Raw genomic sequence first — 22,081 nt, 5'->3', positions numbered from 1 at the left:
TGGGACAGCTGTGAACCTGAGTGATTAGCAGGCAAAATTCTTCCTGCAGGCCTTGTATATCATATTGCCTGAAATGCAGGAAATACCAGAAGAGACCTTCACTTGTGGAGATGAAAAAGCACCATGCTAAGGCTCCTGCAGCACCACAGCTCTCTGTCACCATTACAAACTATTAACCATTTTTAGTGATTTTTATACGTATGGCATATAAAATTAACAAACATAATTTATGACCCTCTCACACTGTAGCTGAATGTTTTACACAGTGGACCTATTCATCACTCTCTAACTAGTGCAAACAAACAGGGTTCCACGGCGCTGATTGATGGATAGATCGGGTTTCTTTACCGCTGCTGCTGCTCACGCCGCTCTTGAATTAATAACTTGGAGTTTACATTGCACATTGTTTTCTCTCTCTTTTTTTCTTAAAGAAAAGAACATTTGGAACACCTAAAACCTGACTCTTATTAACACTAACTCCCTGTTACACTGAAGAGGCCTGAATATGTAATTAAATTTTTCTTCTATTACAGGCTCCTTTCTAAGGTCGTAATGATATAAAGGCGATCTCAGCTTGAATGAGAATCAAACCTCAAATCTTTGCTTAGGAACTTGTGAAAGCAGGGAGGAGTAAATGAGGATCGCTGTCACTGTTTCCACAGATCATCCTAGTAATCAGAAGTCTTTTGAACGTAATGTGAAAAGCAGGCATTAATATTATGGGGACTTTACATACTTGACTTGAAAGGGATCCTGCAGTAATTAATTTAGAAATCTAATTTCCTCCATCTTTTTGCAAGAAACCTTTGGAAGTGAACAAGACTAGTACCTTGACACTATTGCTTTTGGCTTCCCTCTGAAATGCCATTCCAGTTTGGATCCGTTATAGACGGCTGAAAATCACCATTTCCCTTCCATTGCCTGTGCTCCTCAGGATATTTCTGCCACCCTGTGAAAGCAGTCATTAAATCTGGCAGCTGCAGAGCACGTATGCTGGTAGAAACCACTGGGGGTGCTGAGCTGTCTCTTGTGGAGCTGCCAGCTTTGAAGAGACCCTTTGGAGCAGGCATGGCTCACCACCACATCGCCATCCCTGCTCTCACAGCTGAAAAGCTGATGGCAGATCTACTTCCACAGGCCTGAAACATGCCAGGTCAACCAAAGACCAGTCAGCTGGCAAAAATACCTCCGCAGTGCAGGGCAGGTAGATGAAGTGGTCCTAAACTTGAGTGGGAAGACATAGCTAAGCTGAACTCCTTCCAAACCACGCACCATCTGGCCTTTTCTGCATTTGTAACCTTTTCTGCTATGATCAAGCAGAGCTATTTCTGTGGCTATAAAACAGACTGTGTCTTACAGTGCTCACCTTCTGAGTGACTAAGAGGAGGCATTCAGACATGGACTATGTTCTAGTCATTGCATACTGCGATTGACCCCATAATTTTCCAGCTTCCACCCTTAAGTGATTTTCTGAGTGAGGTTTTTCGTCTGCATAATAGTGTTTGACTGGCCTTGGCAAATATTTCCCCTTAATTTTCCCTAATCCCTATTTTTTTTACCTACTTCTGGTGTTCAAAATGTTGTGCAGCAAAGACAATAGCAGTAAGTGTTCCCTTACATTACATTATGCCTACAACTTTCCTGCTTGGAGAAATGGATTAATTCTTCCCTATTCACCTTCCCTGTGCCATCCATGATCTCTCTGTATTTCTCTTCTCCAATATCTCTTCATTATCTGAAAAATCTCAGATTAATAAGGAAGAAGCTGGTTCTTCATTTCCATACATAGTCTGAGATGGGGGCACAGACTGCAGGTAGGATCTGGAATGCAAACATGCTAGTGGGACACTAGAACTGTTTTTGTCTACATTTGTATGTATGCATATGCTCTCAATTTCCACCACAGTGATTCCTACCAGCCAGTTTGCCTTCTTGAGCAACCTCAGGAAGGGTTTTTGAGGGAACCTCACATGAGCTGAACTCAGGCTTCCTATCGTTCACTAAAGGACTCACTCTGTGTTTCTCATGGAACCTCAGTAACATTGAACTGATGGCCAAAGAGGGACATTTAAGTCTGAATAGGGAACAAAAAGTCAATCTTCCTAATCTTTGAGAGTATTACTTTAAAATATATTCTTTAAAGGTGCCTTTATTTACTGTTGCTTTTGTAACATAGCAACTGTGAACAATATTTTGATTACCAATTCAGTAAGGATAAGGTTTCCTTCTGCATGAAAATGTATTTGCTTTCTGTGTAAATAAACATATATGAAGCAACTGAGATTCAAATTCTGAAGTCCTGGTGTGAAATCAATTAATTTTGTTTCCTAAACTTGGAAGTCTAGCTCCTACCTTTACATCTATTTGCTATTTTGTGAAGCTACTCCAGCAGACGTGAGACCATTTTGACTGCAAACAAATATCAACTCACAGCCTCACTCAGCACCAAGTGTGAACCTCTCCATTTCCAAACTGGTTCAAGCCATACAAAGTGAAATTCCAATGGCTTTGGTTGCCGAAACCTCTAGATCTTTCAAAAGAACTTACCTGAAAATACTCGCTGACATTTGTAGCAAACTTTGCCTATCTGAATATTTGATCGGGAGTGCTTGGCCAAGAAATTAATTTGAAAAGTTTATAAAAACTACAAAGCTTATGATAATTTTGAATGCAACCTCATTTTAGAAACTAGAATTAAAGCCATACTTACATGCCTAAATAGATCGCCTGCTTTCAGAAGTGTGTAGCTACTGCATCTCTCCTTGACTTTGCACCAGGTCACCCAGATGCACCACATGTTATTCTAGTGCTTCAACTTCACCCGTCGTGTTAGGAAAAAACATTCATCTCAGTGTCTCCAATTTTTAACCTTTGCAGAGCAGTTAAGAGTTGCTTCACAGAGGCCTTGTGGATGAATTACTATGTAGAAAACAATTTGCATATATTACATAATTTCATTACTTCTGCTATCACTACTGTTTCAGCATTCCTGCTGATATTTGTGTGTGAATTTAATTTGGCTTGGTTTTCTTGTGGAATCTGTGCAGCTAAAATAGAACAAAATCTGGGCATTCTACATCATTTTTATTCACTACTGCTTATAGAATAATTGCAGTTCCTGCACTGTTTTGTTGCTGCAAGAAGACCACAGGTGAAAGAAAAATTGGTGAGAGACAGAACAGAGACTATCCCTGGGGATTCCTCATCCCAGATGTTCGTGCAGAATCCCCATTCCCAAGCAGAATGTAAGAAACACCTCAAAAGCATTGTTCAAAAGGAAGCAGAGCAGCACCCATTTGCTTATTTCTTGCCCTGAAAGTAACATACTGCTCTGTTGTTCACATCCATAGGCTCAAATGTGATTACCAAGACAAAGTTATCTAATTAGTAGCCTGACAATTGCCTCTTGGTTTTGTACGTTTTTTTCGCTAGGCTTGGTTTTGCACCGTGGTCTCCTCCGTTTGAAAGACTGTAATGAAGATGATTAAAATGATTCATTAACATTATACCCCCCTGAGCAAACAGTCCAGATATTTCTATATTCCCTGGTATTAGGCACAGTGATCTTCACACAAAAATGTCCAAAGGTCTTTAAGACTCCTAATTTTTTTTCCACAGCTTGACTTTAATTAATGATTCATGTGCAAATTCATGCACAATTAGTGTACCAGATGACTGGCTCTTGATTTGCTTTGGACTCTTTGGAAGGAAAAAAGTAAAAATATGCTCAGAGTTCATAAAAGTAGATTATATATTTAAATGAATGTTACAATTAAATGTCTGTGAGACTATCTGGCGTCCATAGCCACGCCATCTACTCAACTTTGTTCACTAGATGCCTACACAGAACTCCGCTTTATTCTTTCAAAGGAAAGCCCACCGGTGACCACAGATAGAAGGTTACAGAATTACAGAATTGCTTGGGTTGGAAGGGATCTCAAGAGATCATTGTGTCTAACCTCCTTGCTGAAGCAAGTACTCTATAATACATAGCACAGGTAGGTGCCCCGATGAGTCTCGAATATCTCCATAGAAGAAGACTCCACAGCCTCTCTGGGCAGCCTGTTGCAGTGGTCTGTCACCGTTACAGTAAAGAAGTTCTTCCACATGTTTGTGTGGAAATTCCTATGTTCAAGTTTTAGGCCATTACCTCTTGTCCTATGATTACACACCACTGAGAGGAGCCTGAGAATTGCCTCCCACATCCCTTCAGATATTTATAAACATTTATTAGGTCCCCTCTCAGTCTTTTTTTCCCCAGGCTGAACAGACCCAGGTTACTCAGCCTTTCCTCACATGGGATATGCCAGAGGCCCTATATCATCACTGCAGCCCTCCGCTGGACTTCTCCTAGGAGATCTCTGCCCAGAACTGGACACATTATTTCAGATGTGGCCTCACCAGGGCAGAGTAGAGAGGGAGGATCACCTTCCATGACTGGCTGGCCATGCTCTTTTTAATGCACACCAGGATACCACTGGCCATTTTGGCTATAAGAGCACAATAGAAAGGAATCCAGTATTTAAGCAGAGTGCCTTGCTACTACGTTGTGGTTTTGTTTTCTTTTGGCCACCAGCGCTCTCCAGGAAAAGACAAATGATTTCTCCCACTGCTGGGACTGCACTTCTGATTTCCAGCCTAAATTTACTTATGGCCAGTTTCAAAGGTGGTTACTAGGTACACTGGTTGGAAAACTTGTCAGAAGAAAAACAGGGGTAGAAATGTTAAAGCTGTATGTTTTTTGGACTGATGTTCTCTCAATCTGCATAAATAATTTGGCTAAGGACACATAAGTCCTACTCTGCAGCTTTAAAAAAACCTCAGGCTTAATAGGGAGATGAATGATTGTATCTCCACAAACCGCAGAACAAATTTCATTAGTATTTTCAGGTGGCGAACTCGATGCTCCAGAAAGCATTTCGAGCTGGATAAAGAATCTGAAGAGGCTTTTTCTTTTCTTAAAGCAGCATATATATGGCTATGGAAAACCCTTCTGAAGAACCGCTTCAATGCTTCCTGGGGCCCCAGTGCTGCCTGGCTTGGACCCAGAGAGAAGTGCTACTTCTGAGAAAGGCTGCCCTTGATAGTACTTTGAATATGAAACAAGATTTTGGTAACACAGCTGTACTCAGCCCGTGAAGTAGATTTCATGTTTACCAAAAAGGCCTGTAATTTGTGGATCAAAAGTTATTTTCTTATTTTAAAAATAAAACTCAGCAGTAAAAACCCTACACAAAGAAAAGAAGATGCCAAAGTCAAAAACCGATATGTTTGAGTTTCTTGCATCTGAATGTGACAGATACTGCTGTTTTCTTGCTGTGTTTAGCAGCTGGTGTAGCTGTGAGGTATTTATTTGTGGTGTTTAACTCCCTGAGTTGGGTGCTGAAGAGGAACCAGGGCTGAGAAGGGACTGGGATGTCATTGGGATGGAAGTACAAAAGGAAGGCTGTGGGATTAGAAGTAGTGACAAAGATGAGGGGAGGACTTTGAACGCTCCTTGTGCCATAAGGCTGGCACTGCATAAAACCGAAGAGGATCTGGATTTCAAGCACTTGGGCTTTTTATGGAAAACCCAAGAGAAAAAAAAGTCATTATGTGTGATATTGGTAGGGATATGTCAGTGAAATGAATGAGCTAGTCATACAAACAGTGCATTCAACAGAAAGCAAAGAAAGTGAAGGAACTACAACAGCTATGACTGAAAATGAGACATCCAGATTGTTTCAGATTTGCTTGGTCTGAGTTGTGGTTCAATCCAAGTAGCAGATAAACAGTTCATGCAACCATTAAGGAACAAATAATCAAAAGCCAAGAAAAAGCCATCACTTGTCATCATGCGAGCAAAACTACTGCAATGAACCTCCACCCTGCTGGAAAGTGGTAACATCAGATAAGAGCAAGGGGAAAAAGAAATATTTTGCAAAAATCCTCCCTGTGTCTTCCTGTTGGAACTTTCTGAAGTCCAACTATTAATGCTTAGTTCAGGTTTGCTCACAGGAAAAACAGAAGACAATGGAGTTGAAGAAAGACTGAATTTCCAGTCTATGAAATGCTCTTAAGATTGTTTTTCAGCTTGTGGATCTCATACGAAACAATGCCCAAAGATTCTGCAAGGGGGAGAAAAAACTGGAGAGAGAGAGACAGAGGCAGCCTCATGCACATCTTGGTTGATACGCTATACAAAGGGTTAAAAGTGGTCAGTTCATCACTCTTCTGCGTGGTGCCTCGGAAGTTTTCACAACACCAGATGTGTGGGAAAAAAAAAGAAGAAAGAAAGAAAAGCGAACCCTAGTAGACATCCTGGTGCCCTGGAAGCAGTTAAATTAACACCCAGCAGGGACAAATTTGCAGCTTTGGGAACAAGCTTAAAGTTAGTCTGTTTTCATTCCTGGAGCAAATTTGCAAGTGTATGACAGTGAAGTATAGCCTGGGAAGGAGTGGACAGCTTTGGATTAAGGATGGATAGCCAGAATTCACTTGTACTCTCTCTCTTCCCACACTGTTTTGCACCTATGCTGTGAAGTTCTCAATATTTCTGCTTATCCCTATGGCTTCCCATGTCTTTTACCAGTTCAAGTAAGCAAAGAAGCCATTCTTTTTTTTTTTTTTTTCTTTTTTTTTCCCCCCATTCTAGCTGAAACCAGAACAGTCTGGAGTCACCCCAGCAAAGCCTGCTTTAGCTGGGCTCACAGCTTACAGTAATTTGAAGAAATGTAGTTCTGCAATGGATAAAGCTGGATGTTCTAACCAGAACCAAAGCACGAAATCCTTTAGTCATTCATCATTAGCTTGGAGCCAAGCTGTGGCCCTGCTTGCAACCGCTGCAAATTATGGACAGATCTGGAAAAATGCAAGACTGTGAAAGTGCATCTAACTCATCTTCACTGAATAACAGGAAGCCTTCAGCATCTCTCTTCCTTTTACATGCTGAAGAACAAACTGGCTTATTCACAGAAATACCATCCTTTTCGCTCTTTGGTCACTGCAAGTAATTTGGTATTAGTTCATCACAGGAATTTTTCATCCAAGGGGACTGTCCAGCTTCTTAAGAAGTCCCAATAGTACTATTCAATCTGCATCTTTTTTTTTCCTTCATGTCTTTTGCGAGAGAGGAAGAAAGCGACACGTTGGTTATTCAATGGCTACCCTTTCAGCTGGGAGTGATACAAGAGCTCTACGGTCCCCTGAAGGAAAAAAAACAGCGGACAGTTATTTTTTTCTAGAAGGACAAACACTCTGGTTCTTCTGTCTCTCCAGTTTTTGGGGACTAGCAAAATGAATAGCATGGTCTGAAATATGCAGTGTAACCTTTCAGCTGACAATGTGAATGGCTCTGAGTGAGGGATGTTTGTAAAGCTGCATTTCCTACCCTGTGTTGAAGACTTCCTCCAGACACTTTGTGAACTACTGGACAGCAAGCTCATAATGCCCCTTTACTTGATTCCTCTGCCCACATCTACACCAGACTCACTCTTGGCTTTCTCCTCTGGCACTCCCAATCCTTCTCCCTCATTAGTCCTGCTCTATGAGTCTCTCCTGCCCTCAGTTCCTGCTTTTCCACACCCAGATTTTCTCTTGAAGACAGTTGTCCACCTTCTCCTCCATCCACTTGTAGCTGAGGTTCCCCAGTCCCAGCTGTCTGAGTTGATTCTAATAACCTGTTATGCTGAAAAGAGTGCCCCCATCTCAGCTCCAGTGGCTCCTGCTGCCTTCTTTGTCCCTGGATGTGTACAAGAAATGTAGAGATGTAGCACTGAGGGACATGGTTAGTGGTCATGGTGGGGATGGACTGATGGTTAGATGTGATGATCTTATTGTTTTTTCTGACCTTAATGATTCTGTGGTTCTATGATTCCCTTGTACCAAGTGTTGGCTCTGTTTGACCACACAAGTTGGAGAAAGTCAATAAAAAAGCAAAATAAAGCAGCACAAAGAAAAAGATAGAAGTCCTGTGAAAGCTCACACAAATATGTGAGCTGGCACTAGAGGAAAGAATGGAAATGAGGCTGCAGTGTGGAGGCCTCCTTTGCCCCTTTCTGAAGCAGCTAGCCCAAAGACCATCTCCAGCATACTATATGCAAGAGTATCAGGAACCTGCTGCGCCATGTATTCCATACCACCCCATGCCCATCAACCCTTCTCCTTTCTTGTTTACATGTGTGTAAGCACTTACATCAGGAATGGCTGTAGCATGTCTACCCATAGGCTTTCTGAAGAACGACTAAGCTGCTGGGTTCACCTTGATGGACTGTTTGCCAGCAATTTACAGGTACAAGGAGAAGAGGCATCAAATATGATTCTTGGAGCACCAGAGATCTATTCTGGGGGACTGTGATAGCTGTGAAGGCTAAGAGCTGTGAACACTGGGTCAGCAGGGAAGACTCTCAGGCTAAGAGGAAAAGGGCAGAGGGCAGGCAGGTCAAGAGGAGCAGTGGGGGGGTGATAGGTTCAGGCACTATCCTAGAACGCAAGAATAGCATTTCTGAGATAGACAGACTGATATTTGGTCTCGTTCTACTCCAGACTCAGTGACTTCGGTGAGAGGTAAACGTGTTACTTAGGTTCCTATCCAACAGCTAGTGGATTGACTGTAATGGCTTTGGACAAGATCTTCCTTCTCTTTTCCAAAATATATAATATACAGAATAAACAGTAATATTTCCTTCCTCTCAAGTTTTGACCGGTCTGCTTATTTAGATTAGAAATTCTTCAGGGCAAAAGCTGTCTCTCACACTGTATATGTACATTATCAGATGCAGGCATGCAGAAATGAAGCAGGCAGATGGTTCTGGACTAGTTCTGTTGGAGCATCTGGCTGATTTTCTGGATCAGCATCACATACAAATGGTAAATTCACCCGTGAAAACTCATATTAAAGGAACATTACTATGTTGGTTGCTACCTTAATGACAGTCATCTGTGGCCTGGGGCAGATAAAAACCATAAAAACACCAGCAGTAAAAGTGACTTAATGAAGGAACAAATATTTGCCAATAAAATATTCCTTCATTTTGAACCCCTAGAGAAGTAAATTACTGAGACTTGCTTCTGAGACTTCGGGGAATTAAAATAAAAGAAAGATAAGGATAGGGAGAAAAATGAGAGCTAGGCCTTGTTATTTATTCATTTATTTTTTCATTCTTAAACTTCTTGAGGTACTCATAAATTGCCTACAAACAAGCAAAAACTTACAGGAAAGGGGTTTTCACCATGCCAACTCCAAATGGCTGCAGAATTATATTGTTTTTCCAGGCTGCTTTTCCAGAATCCCTGCAGGAAGTTGACTCAGGGCTTGACTCTGTCCTCAGATGCACACAGAAATAGCAGAAATCTTCAAGCAGGTAAGAAGCAAAGATATCCCAGCTTCACCACTGAGATCACAGGTCAAGTAGCAGAAGGCCAGACCTGAAAAACCTTTTGTTTCCTTGCCTCCCAGTCAGCACTGCACCCTCACAGCTCCTTATCACAACCTTGTCCCTCTACCCCTCCTTTCCAGTTAATCACATAAGCATCAAAGTTGTCCCTTTGAGACAGATCCCATTTTAAAACTGTTCATACAGTTCTTCATTTCGCCCTGTCAGTGAATCTTCAAGGCACTTTCACAGTGGTAACAAATTAAGAGTTCAAGCGTGTTGCCATTAGTGCAGGATACATCCAGGAAAGTGCAACGATATTTAGTATTGCTGCTCTCATGGATGCACCTTCAAAAAGCAGCCCAAATGAGACCGCAAAGATTATTTCAGCAATGCCTCAGAATCATAGAATGAATCACAGAATCATAGAATGGTTTGGGTTGGAGGGGACTTTAAACCCATTCTGCTCCAACCCCCTGCCATGGGCTGGTTGCTCCCCACCAGCTCAGGCTGCCCAGAGCTCATCCAACCATGCCTTGAGCATCTCTAGGGATGGGGCATCACAGCTCTCTGCGTAGCAGTGCCAGGGCCTCACTGCCCTCAGAGTAAAGAATTTCTTCCTAACATCTAACTAAATTTTCCCCTCTTTCAGTTTAAAGCCACCTCCCCTTGTCCTATCCCTATCAGATCATGTAAAAAGTCAGTCCTCCAGTTCTTTATAAGCCCATTTCAAATAGTGGAAGGCTGCAATGGGGTCTCCCTGGGGCCTTCTCCAAGCTAAACAATCCCAACTCCCTCAACCTTTCTTCATGAAAGAGGTGCTCCTGCCCTCCAGGGCTCCAGGTATCCCAAATCTCCAACCCCAGAAGCATTGAAGAGCCTAATGTTGTACTATTTTAGTAGTATAAACACTTTTAGAAAAGAATTCAAGAAAGCTTATGAAGCTGGCAGTGTCCTTGAGCCTTCGAATTATAATGTCCTCAGGGACTGAACATCTATGTTGGGATTGTCTATGTATTTCATTTAATAATCAGAATATGAACGATAGAAGGCACCACCAAGATGACAACTGCCCACTAATGACAATAAGAAACCTTTGACATTTTCTCTGTTTTTATGTTCATAAAAGAGTTACGACCACGCAATCTACGGTAGTTATTAGGACATACTCAAGTTTTTATTCAGAATATTTAATTTAGAAGCCCTTGCATGAAGGAATGCAACCAAAATGGAGCTATCAAGAAAAGCTCTCATCCAAATACTATTTTTATAGCGAGCACTGAATGAAAGGTCACATTGTTATTTTCTTACACTATGGAACGGTTTCTATTACTGCAGATTCCAAAAGCTTGGAATCGTTGTTATTTATGATCTAAGTCAAATTTTAATCCTGGTTTGTACCAATTACCACAAGCCACTGTAGGTTTTTCTTCTTCATTTCACAAATATTTGCTAAATGATTCCTTCACACTTGAAAACAGAGAGGTTGCCTCCCAGATTGCACTCTTCTTTAATGAAGAAGGAAATCCTTTGTGTTTGATGGTTAACACAAAGGCCTAGGAAAACGTTTTGATGTGAATCACCCACATTTTCTTTACAAATTTTGGAAGCTAAATTACAAGTTTAAGACATTGTTCAGCAGTGAGTGACAACAAGACCTTTCCTAGCCATTAGATCTTCTGCTCCTAGTGCTCCTTCCTTGCACAGCATGCTGGCAACCTGACAGTTTAACACACTCTTCTTATTAAATTCATATGGTGTCTGTGCTTTAAAGAAGGCCATATCCTGCTGCCTACTGTGCTGTTTTGAATCCAATGATGTTCTCTCAAAATAAGTGAAATTGGGTGCACACTAGAGAAGTTCTCTGCAGAGCTGCCAGGTTAGTTAAACAACCACCTGTATCCTTTGGCAGTACTTAATAGCAATGTATATATAGAGAGAGATATAGAAGTATATATATGATTTTCTGAGCATTTGAAAGGCTGATGCAATGGAGGTGGCCTGTAACAGAGAATCACCTGAACACCTGGAGCTCCTACAAGCACAGTGGTGACACACTGCTCAGTGCAGAGCTGCTGCATTGCCCCACATGTACTTATGACAGTGGGCTGAATGTGAGCCAGAAGTGTGCAAAGGTGGCCAAGAAGGCCAATGGCATCCTGGCTTGTATCAGGAGTGGTGTGGTGAACAGGATTAGGGAAGGCATCCTGCTCTTGTACTTGGCACTGATGAGGCCCTATCTCAAGTACTGTGTTCAGTTTTGGGCATCTCAATATAGAAAGGACATGGAGGTGCTGGAGCAGGTCCAAAGAAGAGCAACAAGGCTTGTGAAGGGCTTGGAGAATATGGCCTATGAGGAATGACTAAAGGAACTGGGGCTGTTTAGTCAGCGGGAGAGGAGGCTGAGGGGTGACCTTATTGCTCTCTTCAAATACCTGAAAGGTAATTGCAGTGAGAGGGGAGTTGGTCTCTTCTCACTGGTGACAGGTGACAGGATGAGGGGAAATGGCCTCAAGTTGCACCAGGAGGTTCCTGTTGGATATCAGGAAAAACGTCTTTACAGAAAGGTTTGTTAAGCACTGGAATAGGCTCCCCAGGGAGGTGGTTGAATCACCATCCCTGGATGTGTTTAAAAACTGTTTGGATGTGGTGCTCAGGGACATGGTTTAGTGGAGGGTTGTTAAAGTTAGGGTAGTATGGTTAGGTTGCAGTTGAACTTGATGATCTCTAAGGTCTTCTCCAACCTGAGCAATTCTATGATTCTATTCTATGATTCTATGTTGAGTCCCTGACATGGAGAACCTGGGAGTACATTGGCCATAGGCTACAAAATACTTAGCTCTGCTGTAGGAGTGCCTCAGGAAAGAGGCACGTATAGATCACTTGTGCTAGGGGGCAATGGAGAAGGGATTGGGCCACTCAGTAGGAAGGGAGAATGGTTGGATTAAAAAGGAACCTGTTCAGATCTGGTAAAGAAAATCATCTAAGGTATGCCCTGGTTAGGGCAAGTAACAGCAAAAAAAGCTCCAAAATTTAATCACACCAAATTCCTGGGTTTTGGAAAAACAAACAAACAATCAAAAAGAACAGAGAGAGAGAGAAAAGGAAGAAAAGAAAGATGATCACATTCCCAAAGACATTATAAAGGGATAAGGACTAAAAAGATACTTAGCTGTGCACAGGACAACACTGTTATGACTATGTAAACAACATACATAAGAAAACCCAATGCTGACACTTCCAGAGCCTTAAAAACAAGGACCACTGGTTGTTTCTCTAAAGGAGGGCTGAAGCTCTCAAAATCTCTTGCACTATTCTTGCCCTCATGGCTGAGATCAGTTAGGGCTCCTGTAGTCCATGGAAACAAGGGAAAGGAAGGGATGGGAAAGGAAGGGAAGTATTGCAAGCCCGGTCTAACCTGTGCAGAATTTGGAGGTTCTAATTGCTTCCTAATCAGCAAGTGTTTAATTTGTGTGAGTTTTTTCTTGACTGTGCATATGTTGTATCCTGATAGGCAACAGAAAGCTGAATCTTTTCCACAACAATGGAGAACAGAACTGAGAAGTAAACAAAACCTTTATTCCATTCAACCTTCTTCCAGGAAACCAAGATGATTTCCATCATTTTTATGACTTTTCCCTAGAGGCAAAAACCATCTAATTAGCAAATTGCATACAAGTTTGCTCCAATTTGACACAAAATGAATGTGACAGGCGGAGAAATTATAAACCTTAAATATCCAGTTAGCAAGCTTAGGCTGGTAGAACCAAGTTCAAGTCCTTTTGGGGGACCTCAAAGCTTGGGGAGAAAATTAATCCTAAGAGTGATCTGGTTCAGCTGAAGGTGTGAATATGTGGTGTTCCAGTCAGTGTTATCTGATGGCAATACCATGGCAGCAGTTTATGAATGTGCACTCACATTTCCAGCTGCAAAGCATTTCAGCCAGTTCTTAGATTGTCCTTACAGCCCACATTTATAATCAGTGTAGGATCTAAGGAGGAGCTGAACGACACCTAGCAGAACCAAACCTCTATACCTCATGAAGAAATACGGAATGAGTAAAATAAATATTAATCATGAAGTTAATTAGTAAGTGCTGGTAATTAGTTATTGCTGTTAATGATAGTAGAAATCCTCGATGATGGAAGATGATCCTCCCAGAGAGAAGATCAAGCAGACTAAATTTAGCCCCCTTGCTAAAATCAGCACAGTTGATCCATGAGCTTGATCCACTGACCTTCCTTGTCTTTATCAGAATATAATATTGGGATGTCTCATCCCACTCAGCTTTAATATTCAGGCTGGAGCTATGGGGACAAGCTGGTCCTGACCAGGGGGTTCTCTTGCATTTGTACCTCCTTTTGGTCAGGAACAGGAATAGGTTGTGCAAAGAAGATGTAGATGCCCCATCCTTGAAGGCATTCAAGGCCAGGTTGGATGGGGCCCTGGGCCGCTTGATCTAGTGGATGGCAAACCTGTCACCAGCAGAGTGATGGAACTAGATTATCTTTAAGGCCCCCACCCAGCCATGCCAATACATCATTCTGTGATATATGCAGGCAGGCCCTAAAATTTTTCACATAAAAATTGCCATCTGAGCAGTTATGTTCAAAGTGATTAAAAATCCTGCAATTTAGGACCAAGTTTGCACCATTCTAATTATAACTCCTGCAGCTACAGAATACTCTACTGAGAGGGATATGCCTGATTTTCTGAATTCCAGCTGAACTTTGGAACAACTGCTAAGGGTCTACATTTGTGATACATTATGCAACCACTGCTGTGGCCATGTTGCCTCATGCCATCTTATTGGTTGCCTCCTTCAGCAGCCCAGCAGGACACAGAGCAGCAGCTAGAACTGCCTCGAACAGAGTTACTCTCAATGTTTTTTGCTCTTTTCCAGAATGTGACCTTGCATATTTTTTAGAAAAACAGTAGTGTTTGCAAAATGTCCTGCTTGCCTCCCCTGTGCTGACAGATTGCTGGAAGCTTCATCGTGGCTGAATGAGGGACCTGTTAAAATTCATTTGCCTGCCAGTCTATTATGTGAATGGGGAAATGCACCTAAGAATTGAGCACACAGTGGCCCAAGAAGGGGGAGAACAGCCAGTGGAGACCTCCTTTAAGAAAACAAAGCTATGCTTGCTTCCTGCTTGCTGCTCATTCTCTGGCATCCTCCAGCAAAACAAATCCTCCCTACCCAGAACTGCCTAAAAATTTCAGCTGGTGCCGTTTATGAAAGGATTCTCTGCTGGAGGAACTCATGGTCAGGTGGTTAGGGAGCTTAAACGAATTAATACAAGAAAGGTTTCCATGCATACAACTGTATTTTCTTTGTTTCAAAACATCAGTTTGTTTGCCCAAAGACAGTTTGGCCAAGATACTCCAGTTCTGAACGATTCATTCATGATGCTGCTTTTCAGTGACTTTATGGAAGACTTAGGGTTTCATTTTTCAGTATTTTCCTAAACCACTTTTACATACAAGAAATCTGTGAACAATCTTTACACCTAGATTGCCATTCTACACTGTCAAACGCGTTCAATTCAAGGCCCACCATTACTCAGTGTGGCTTAAACATCCCAAGATCAAATGCATATTTTATTTCATTTGCACCCAATTTCCTGTTTTGCGGACACAATAAGGTGACATATTTAAATTTCATTTTTATCAGGTCTGAAAATCATAACCCTGGTGCACAGTGATTTGGTATAGCACAACTGGTCATATCAGAGCAATGTCTGATCATAAAGCAGTGGGAGCTGGCCATGTGGTATATAATCATAGATGTATCTGTGGCAACCTTCACCTTCTTATCTATCATGTATTTTATGCACAGAATATTCCCAGAAGTGTGATGAGTGCTTATAAAGCTCATAGATAAGTCTTCGTTTTTCTTTGCCAAACAGATAACAAATGTGCAAACAGTATTTTTGTCATGTCAGTCAAACAATATCTAAAAACAGAATTTCCTAACCCTGCCTCCCTGAGGAAAACGATGACATAAAAATTAACACTGTAAAACGCTTTATCTGTGATAAAGGAATTTGTTGGTTTTGCCATCCAAAAGAGCCTAAAATTGCGTATGGTTGGAAACTTAGATAGGAGTCCAAAATAAGCTCAGATCTGCTCTGCTATCTCACCTTTCTGACAAGTATCTGCATAATGCATAGCAGTGACATTCACTCTTGCTTTAAGAAAAAACAGTGCTATGAACACGTCTTTTTTGAAATTCTTGTAACTGTGCATCTATGATACACTTGAACAGGAGCTAAACAGGCCATCACCAGCTCTGATGAAGAGTGTTCTTGAGGTCATTACACATCTCCAGGAGGAATGAGGCCAGGTGGGAAAACCCTTTTTACCACTCACACCGAAATGATTCTGTAACCAAATAAGGAGGAATTTGCCTTACCTGTCTATGCTGCTGAGAGACTGGATACTGCAAACCTGAGATTTGCTGGCTTTGCTGAATTTTCTGAAGCATCATTTTCTGTTGCATTGCTAGGGGTACATTGGGTGGCCTTTGAAGAGACTGGTTTGGGAGAGGCTGAGCAGGTGGCGGCTGTGGCTGCTGTTGCTGCTGTGGCTGCGGCTGTTGCACTGGCGCTGAACTCTGTGCCTGCTGCGTGTAGTGCAGAAGGGCAGGCTTGCTTTGGGAACCCAAAACTGAAGGCATCTGCTGGTTTGTTTGCTCTGAGTTAAAGTGAAACAAAGGCTTTGTATTACCATGATGCTGCTCTAGTGGTGGCTGAGCACTGTTGATAAAATTTCTGTTGAGGTCCTGAGTCTTCTGTTGCATGATTATGTCCATGGGATTACTCTGGGGAGTAGTTGGCTTATAAACATAGTTATTCATCCCTTTTGACTGGTTTCCATTCACAGGCACCCCAAGCATTGCTGAGCTCTGTGGGCTGAACTGCTGCTGACGAAAAGATGGACTGGGGATTTTTTCTTGCACAAAGGGTCCGGGTGAAGGACCTGATGGAGACAAGGTGGACCAGTTGGCTGTCTGGTTCTGCTGCTGCTGCTGCTGCTGGATCAAGGCATGCTGCTGACGGTTGGCTGCGATCTGCTTGAGCTGCTGTGCATGAGAAACCTCCTGCCAGTTAGGCAACGGCCGACTGGATGCAGAGGAAACCTGTGCTACCTGTGTTTGATTCTGAGGCACCGAAGGGATGGGTGAAGAGGTGGACATGGCAGCAGTGGCCATAGTGAAGGCTGGACCTGTAGAAGAAGGTCTCATCTGTGGGGATCCCACAGGAGCCTGGTTCATGCCTGGTGCATACTCACTCTTAATTACCATCTTATCCATCTGCAGAGGTCTCACAGGGCCCCTCTGGCTTTGCTGCCCAAGGTCAATGTTGAACGGCTCGTCTTGTTTTATTGTGGCATTTATCATATTCTCTAGCTCAAGATCACTCATTGGTGGTACTGATATATTAGTCAGTTCATTAAATAGTTCCTGGAGCTCCGGATCCATCATTTGTTCCCCTGAATCTTCCCCATATCTGTTAGGGAACATGTTCTCATGGGACATCTGGCCATCTAAGTGTTTGCTGCAAGACATTGTTTCTCCTGGTTCTTTCTTTACTTCTTTCAAGGTCATATTAAAAATGCCATTCCCACTGGCATGCGTGTTGTTTGCTAGGTTGCTGGTCTTTCTTTGTGATCCTTGCCCCACAGACATAGTTCCAGACATTGACTGGCTTTGGCAGTTGTTAACATGATGCCCACCTTGTCCCATTGAGATATTATCACCTACTCTTATCCTCTTAATGTCAAGGAAAGAGCTGTCTGAAACACCATTCGGCCTCTTGTTGTTGACAGGTGACAGATTTACAACCAGCTTTCTCTTCAAGGATCCTTGGAGCTGAAGGAAGCAAAGACAAAAAACATTGTTAGATGACAACAAAGAAAACAATCCATAGTCTGTCTGATGTTTACCATGCCAACAGGCAAGTAAGCATTGCACAGTACAGGAAACTATTCTGGGTAGCACAGGTTGGTGAAAATAGTCAATGAAATTGTGCAGGATGGTAGGGAAATTCACTGTGAGACATCTCTGTGTCACCACCATCCCTGCTCTTGTTATCCAACTGCAGCTTTGGGGCATCACTGCCTCCTATTGAGGCCCCACCTTCCCTATGTGTGGGAGTGCAGAGAAGAGACCAGACTTGTAGCTGGCAAAGTCTAGGGCACATCTGTCCCATCTAACTATGCCAGGCAGTTCTAAAGTATTTTCAGACAGCAGAGACTAATGCGGCCATGAAATCTGCCCATGTCTACTCAAGGATTTCACTGATGATTTTGGTGTGTGATCCAAAAAAATCATGTTTGACTTCCGTAGAGTCCAAAGGACCTAGAAGACATTTTAATGGCTCAAGTGAGACTTAGGTATGATGATCTTACATAGCTTTATCCAGACCAGAGATGCGCGTAATTAAAGATGTTAGATGCTAACTTGTTCCAGACTTGAAATGAAGCCACTGGAACCATGTCAGTTTATGTCAGCCAAGGGTCTGGTCCATGATGTACTGCTGGATTATTTTCCAGATTTGTATATTAATACATTAAGCCCTAATTGTTTATGTTCTGAAACATCTGCTGTAAAACACAGAATACACACAGCGCTGCTCTGAGAACTGCAACTCTATTTCCTTTCCCTCACACACTTAAGGCAATATTTTTATCTGCTCACAATCCTGTGTGCCTGCTGAAGGAAAGGAGCTCATACTCTGTCCACCCAATCTATGCTCATCTGCCACACTCATACGTGCAAATCCCCACTCTGCACACAGTACAAAGATGCAGTCCCATGAGATGACAGAAGTACAGAAGACCATGGGTGTATAGCACTGCAGAGGGCTCCATTCCTCTCAGCTTCAGGCTCATCTACAGAGCTCTTCCCACATAACTCCGTGTGTGAACATTTTATTCTGGAGTGAATATCGGGGAGTTGCTTGGGAAGAGCTCAAGTCACAGATATGTTTCCTCAGTACCTTCAGGAGTAACTGACTGCCATTAGCTGTCCTGGGAAAGGGAGTTCTGGGTGGTCACCTGCAAAGAGCAGGGACTGCTGTTGGTTAGCATGTTCTTCCTGACACATGAGTCATTGTACTTTCCTTTGCAAAAAGAACGGTAAGGTGCACTTCCTTTTACCATCAGCTCTGCAGTCAGTCTGTTTATTAGAAGTCATTCTCATGACCCCAAATTCATCTTGGGAAATGGGGAAGTCCCCTGGTTGTCAAAATATGTGACTTGGCAGCATGTTTTGCTTTCAGATGTGCTGCTGACAAAAAGGCTGAACAGATAATGAACATGTATGTGTTTTATGTAGTGAATTTGTCCTTCTGAGTTCATTTTGCTTTTGCACGACATTCTGAATCAAAGGGAACTGCTTAAAAAGTCCTCACATTTTCAGAGCACCTGCAGCAGGCTCTCTGATGTGATCAAAAATGCAGGTGTTGCACTGTGCGTAGCAGCTGTTTTTCTTTTGCATTTGAACTAACTGCTGGCAGACAGGGGTGAGGTATGATGTGGTTTGCCCAGTGAGCTACACCAGTCAGCACCCTGACCAGTCAGCCCTCCCTTGTCATGGATTGGAGCACTCAAGGCCTTCGCTTCACGTGGTCTCCTGAAACACCCACCAAAAAGAACACTTTCGTTTTCTACAGAAAAAATAACAAGAGCTCACTTATTACATCCCTACAAACACACCCTGCAATGCTTTCTGAATGCTGACAGCACCTTGGTCAGTAGGTATCCCTCCTCTTAAATCAGAAATGAGACAGCAAGGCTGGAAAGGTGCACTTTCCTGGCAATCACATTTTTCAATTACTGACCACTTTTTCAGCAAAGCTCTTTTTTTTCCCCTCAAGTAAAGCACACAATCTTCAGAGGGGAGAAAAAAAAGAGCTTGCCAGATTTCAAGCTCCATCTCTTCCAGTTTGCAAACCAGGATTGATTTGGGTCAGTAAACCTAATACAAAAGTTCCTATGCACATAACACAGGCACATTCCTCTGATCAAACGGGCCTGTGATTACACATCTCAAACCACTCAAACTGTGTCATACTGAAAGGCTCTGTGATGGGAAATGTGTGACATGACAGTAACTGGGAGAGGAAGATCTCTCCATGCTCGGCTCCATCCCACAACAGGTGGGCAGGACTTTATGAACCATCAAAGAAAACGCACATTTCCTGGCAGCGTGCATCACTGTAAGACCTTTTGATAAGCAGGCTCTGGTGAGTCAGCATGCATTCATGCACTTACAGTGAGGGAGTGCTGGATGCATTGATTTTCTGAAGTTAAAACTGCATGGGCTGAGTAGTCAAGTTGCTGGACAAACTGCTCAGTGACATTAACAGTGAAGGGCAAAGCTCTAGAGATGACTCGATCTGAACAGCACAGCGTGACACCACATTCTGAGCAGAGGGACAACTAATTCCTCCTTAAAACTTATTTTGAGTCTCAAAAGAGATTTAAGAGATGCAGCCTCTTCTCCAGCGCTCCCCAACAGTCAGCTAAATGAATAGGAATTCCACTGAGCAAATATTTAGGGCTCATCAAAATCTGGCATCAAATTACTAACTTTTGGGGAAAAAAAAACACAAAAGTGAACAGGTAGACTCTATAGCAGGATTTGTTATGATAGGACAAAAGCAGATGGTTTCAAATTAAAAGAGAGAATATTTAAACTGTATATAAGGAAGAAGTTCTTCGCACTAAGGGTGGTGAAGCTCTGGAATAGGTTGCCCAGAGAGGTGGTGGATGCCCCATCCTTGGAGATATTCAAGGTCAGGCTGATGGGGCTCTGAGCACCTGATGGAGCTGTGGGTGTCCCTGCTCATTGCAAGGGAAGATGGACTGGATGGTCTTGAAGGGTCCCTTCCAACTCAAACAATTCTATGATTCTCCCCCCATCAGGTTTTGCTTCACCTTTCCTGAGGCTGAATTTGTTACTAAATGCAAAACAAGAGGATTTTTATGAAAATTGATTATTTTTTCTGGCTCAAAAGTTTTGGTTTTTTGTTTGTATCTTTCAGTAACACCTGAAAAAATCCAAAGTGTGTCATCTACAGCAATACTGGATTCCACATCTCGTAGGATGAGTAGGACAGAACCTATCCTTTCGACCTGTAAGAGTATCTCCATGGTGCCTAGAGACCTCCAAAGGAATTCATTTCTAAGTCCAACAATCCTTGGCCCTGAATAGCAGTGCTAGTGACAACTCCAGCCATCATCTATAAATATTCACAGTCAGACCCTGAAGGCTGGACCAAAACACCAACTCAACCCATGCAAACTACAGAGCAGGTAGTTAACTTTCCAGTAACTTTTATTAGCTGAGGGTACAAAAGGAAAATCTCCCACCACTTTTGTTTTCTTATCTATCTAATTTCCCTGCCAAGGTCTGCAGCTTTCTTAGCTTCTATGGCAGAACAGTGGGAAGGAAACCAAAGGGACTGCCATGCTTTGTTTATAAAGCAGGCAGCATGGCAGCTGGTGGGGCGTCAAATCCACTTCAGAAAGTCCTTTTGGGCTTCCTAGAGTTTCTCACAATATGTTCTGGTTGTATCTATGGCGGCACTGTAAACAAAATCCTTCGTGTAGCTGGAGAGGAATTGTAAGAAAAACAGAAAAAATATTCAAACATTGAAAGTTGCCAAAAAAATAAGAGAAGAGAAATGAATTCAGTCCAAAGGAGGAAAACACACAGAATGCTACTTCTCACTTATGCTGTGAAAGCACCTTTGCACTGCAGGCCTTAAGCATGGCCTGGATCTCAGCTGCTGCCCCCAGCTGTCAGAGCCCTCCTGGGCGTAGATTTTAGGAAGACCTCCTCAAGATCTCTTGATGGAGTCTTGAGGAGCACCTGCCCCCTCCTGTTCCCTCCCTCTGTGTAGGAAGCAAAGACAAGGGTATCTATCTTTTGTTCTCATTTGCAATTTCTACCCGTCATGGCTGAAAATGCGAGCACGATAGCTGTCTTCTGAGAGATCTTAGCACTCCAAGCTCAGAAAGTCCAACCTTCTAGGTGATGATCTTGGAAGGACCACCAGCTTTTCCTGCAGAATTACATAAGTGTAGCTGTGGGCAGACTGTGCCATGGGGAGAAGTGCTGAGAGCTGGTGAGTCCCCATGGAACCACACAGCATAACAGTGGGGTCAAGGCAGCCCTGAAATGCTTGCTCCAGCCTTGATGGCGCAGGCTCAGTTGTATGTACCCTCTCTTCCTTGTGCTCTCATTTTGCTAATCTGTTCCTAAAACCACCCCAACCACAATGTACAAGGTTTGCTGCCATTAGGCTTTTGCTTTGTACTTCCTGAACATTCCCACCTTTCATTGCTGTCTTTCTGATCATAAGCTTCATGAAACACTGGCATCCCAGAGCATCCCAACCCTGGATGATCCTTAGACAAAACCACCACTGCCATAGTAATGGTGATGGTGAGTTAGCACAAGATTTTCTCCCTGCTCACTGTGCCACTAAAACTGAATTTATAGCAACAAATAAGGATGCTCCTTGGCTGACAAGTATCCACTTAATTCTCATTAACTGGGAAACAAGACTGGAATAGTAATCAGTATGTAAGAAATGCCACAGTTTACCTTCACTTACGGAAAAGTTACATATCTTGCCAACTGAACATACCAACCTAAATATGCATCCACATTACTCACACTGCGCTGCCTGGAAATATAACGTCAGGGCTTTGGT

The 22,081-nt window shown here is 42.7% G+C and overlaps 1 protein-coding gene across 1 annotated transcript in view; it reads right to left on the bottom strand.

The window, feature by feature from the left end:
- MAML2 (mastermind like transcriptional coactivator 2) overlaps nt 1–22,081 on the bottom strand; it is a 198,180-nt gene that overhangs the window by 46,558 nt on the left and 129,541 nt on the right. The window contains 1 exon segment of the mRNA XM_015852284.2: nt 15,769–17,226. Within this exon segment, the coding sequence (XP_015707770.1) occupies nt 15,769–17,226 (1,458 nt within the window).

This window comes from Coturnix japonica, chromosome 1 (genome assembly GCF_001577835.2).
Source record: "Coturnix japonica isolate 7356 chromosome 1, Coturnix japonica 2.1, whole genome shotgun sequence".
Classification (NCBI taxonomy): Eukaryota; Metazoa; Chordata; class Aves; order Galliformes; family Phasianidae; genus Coturnix; species Coturnix japonica.
The sequence above is the reverse complement of the archived record's forward strand: the minus strand, read 5'-3'. Positions and strand labels throughout refer to the sequence as shown.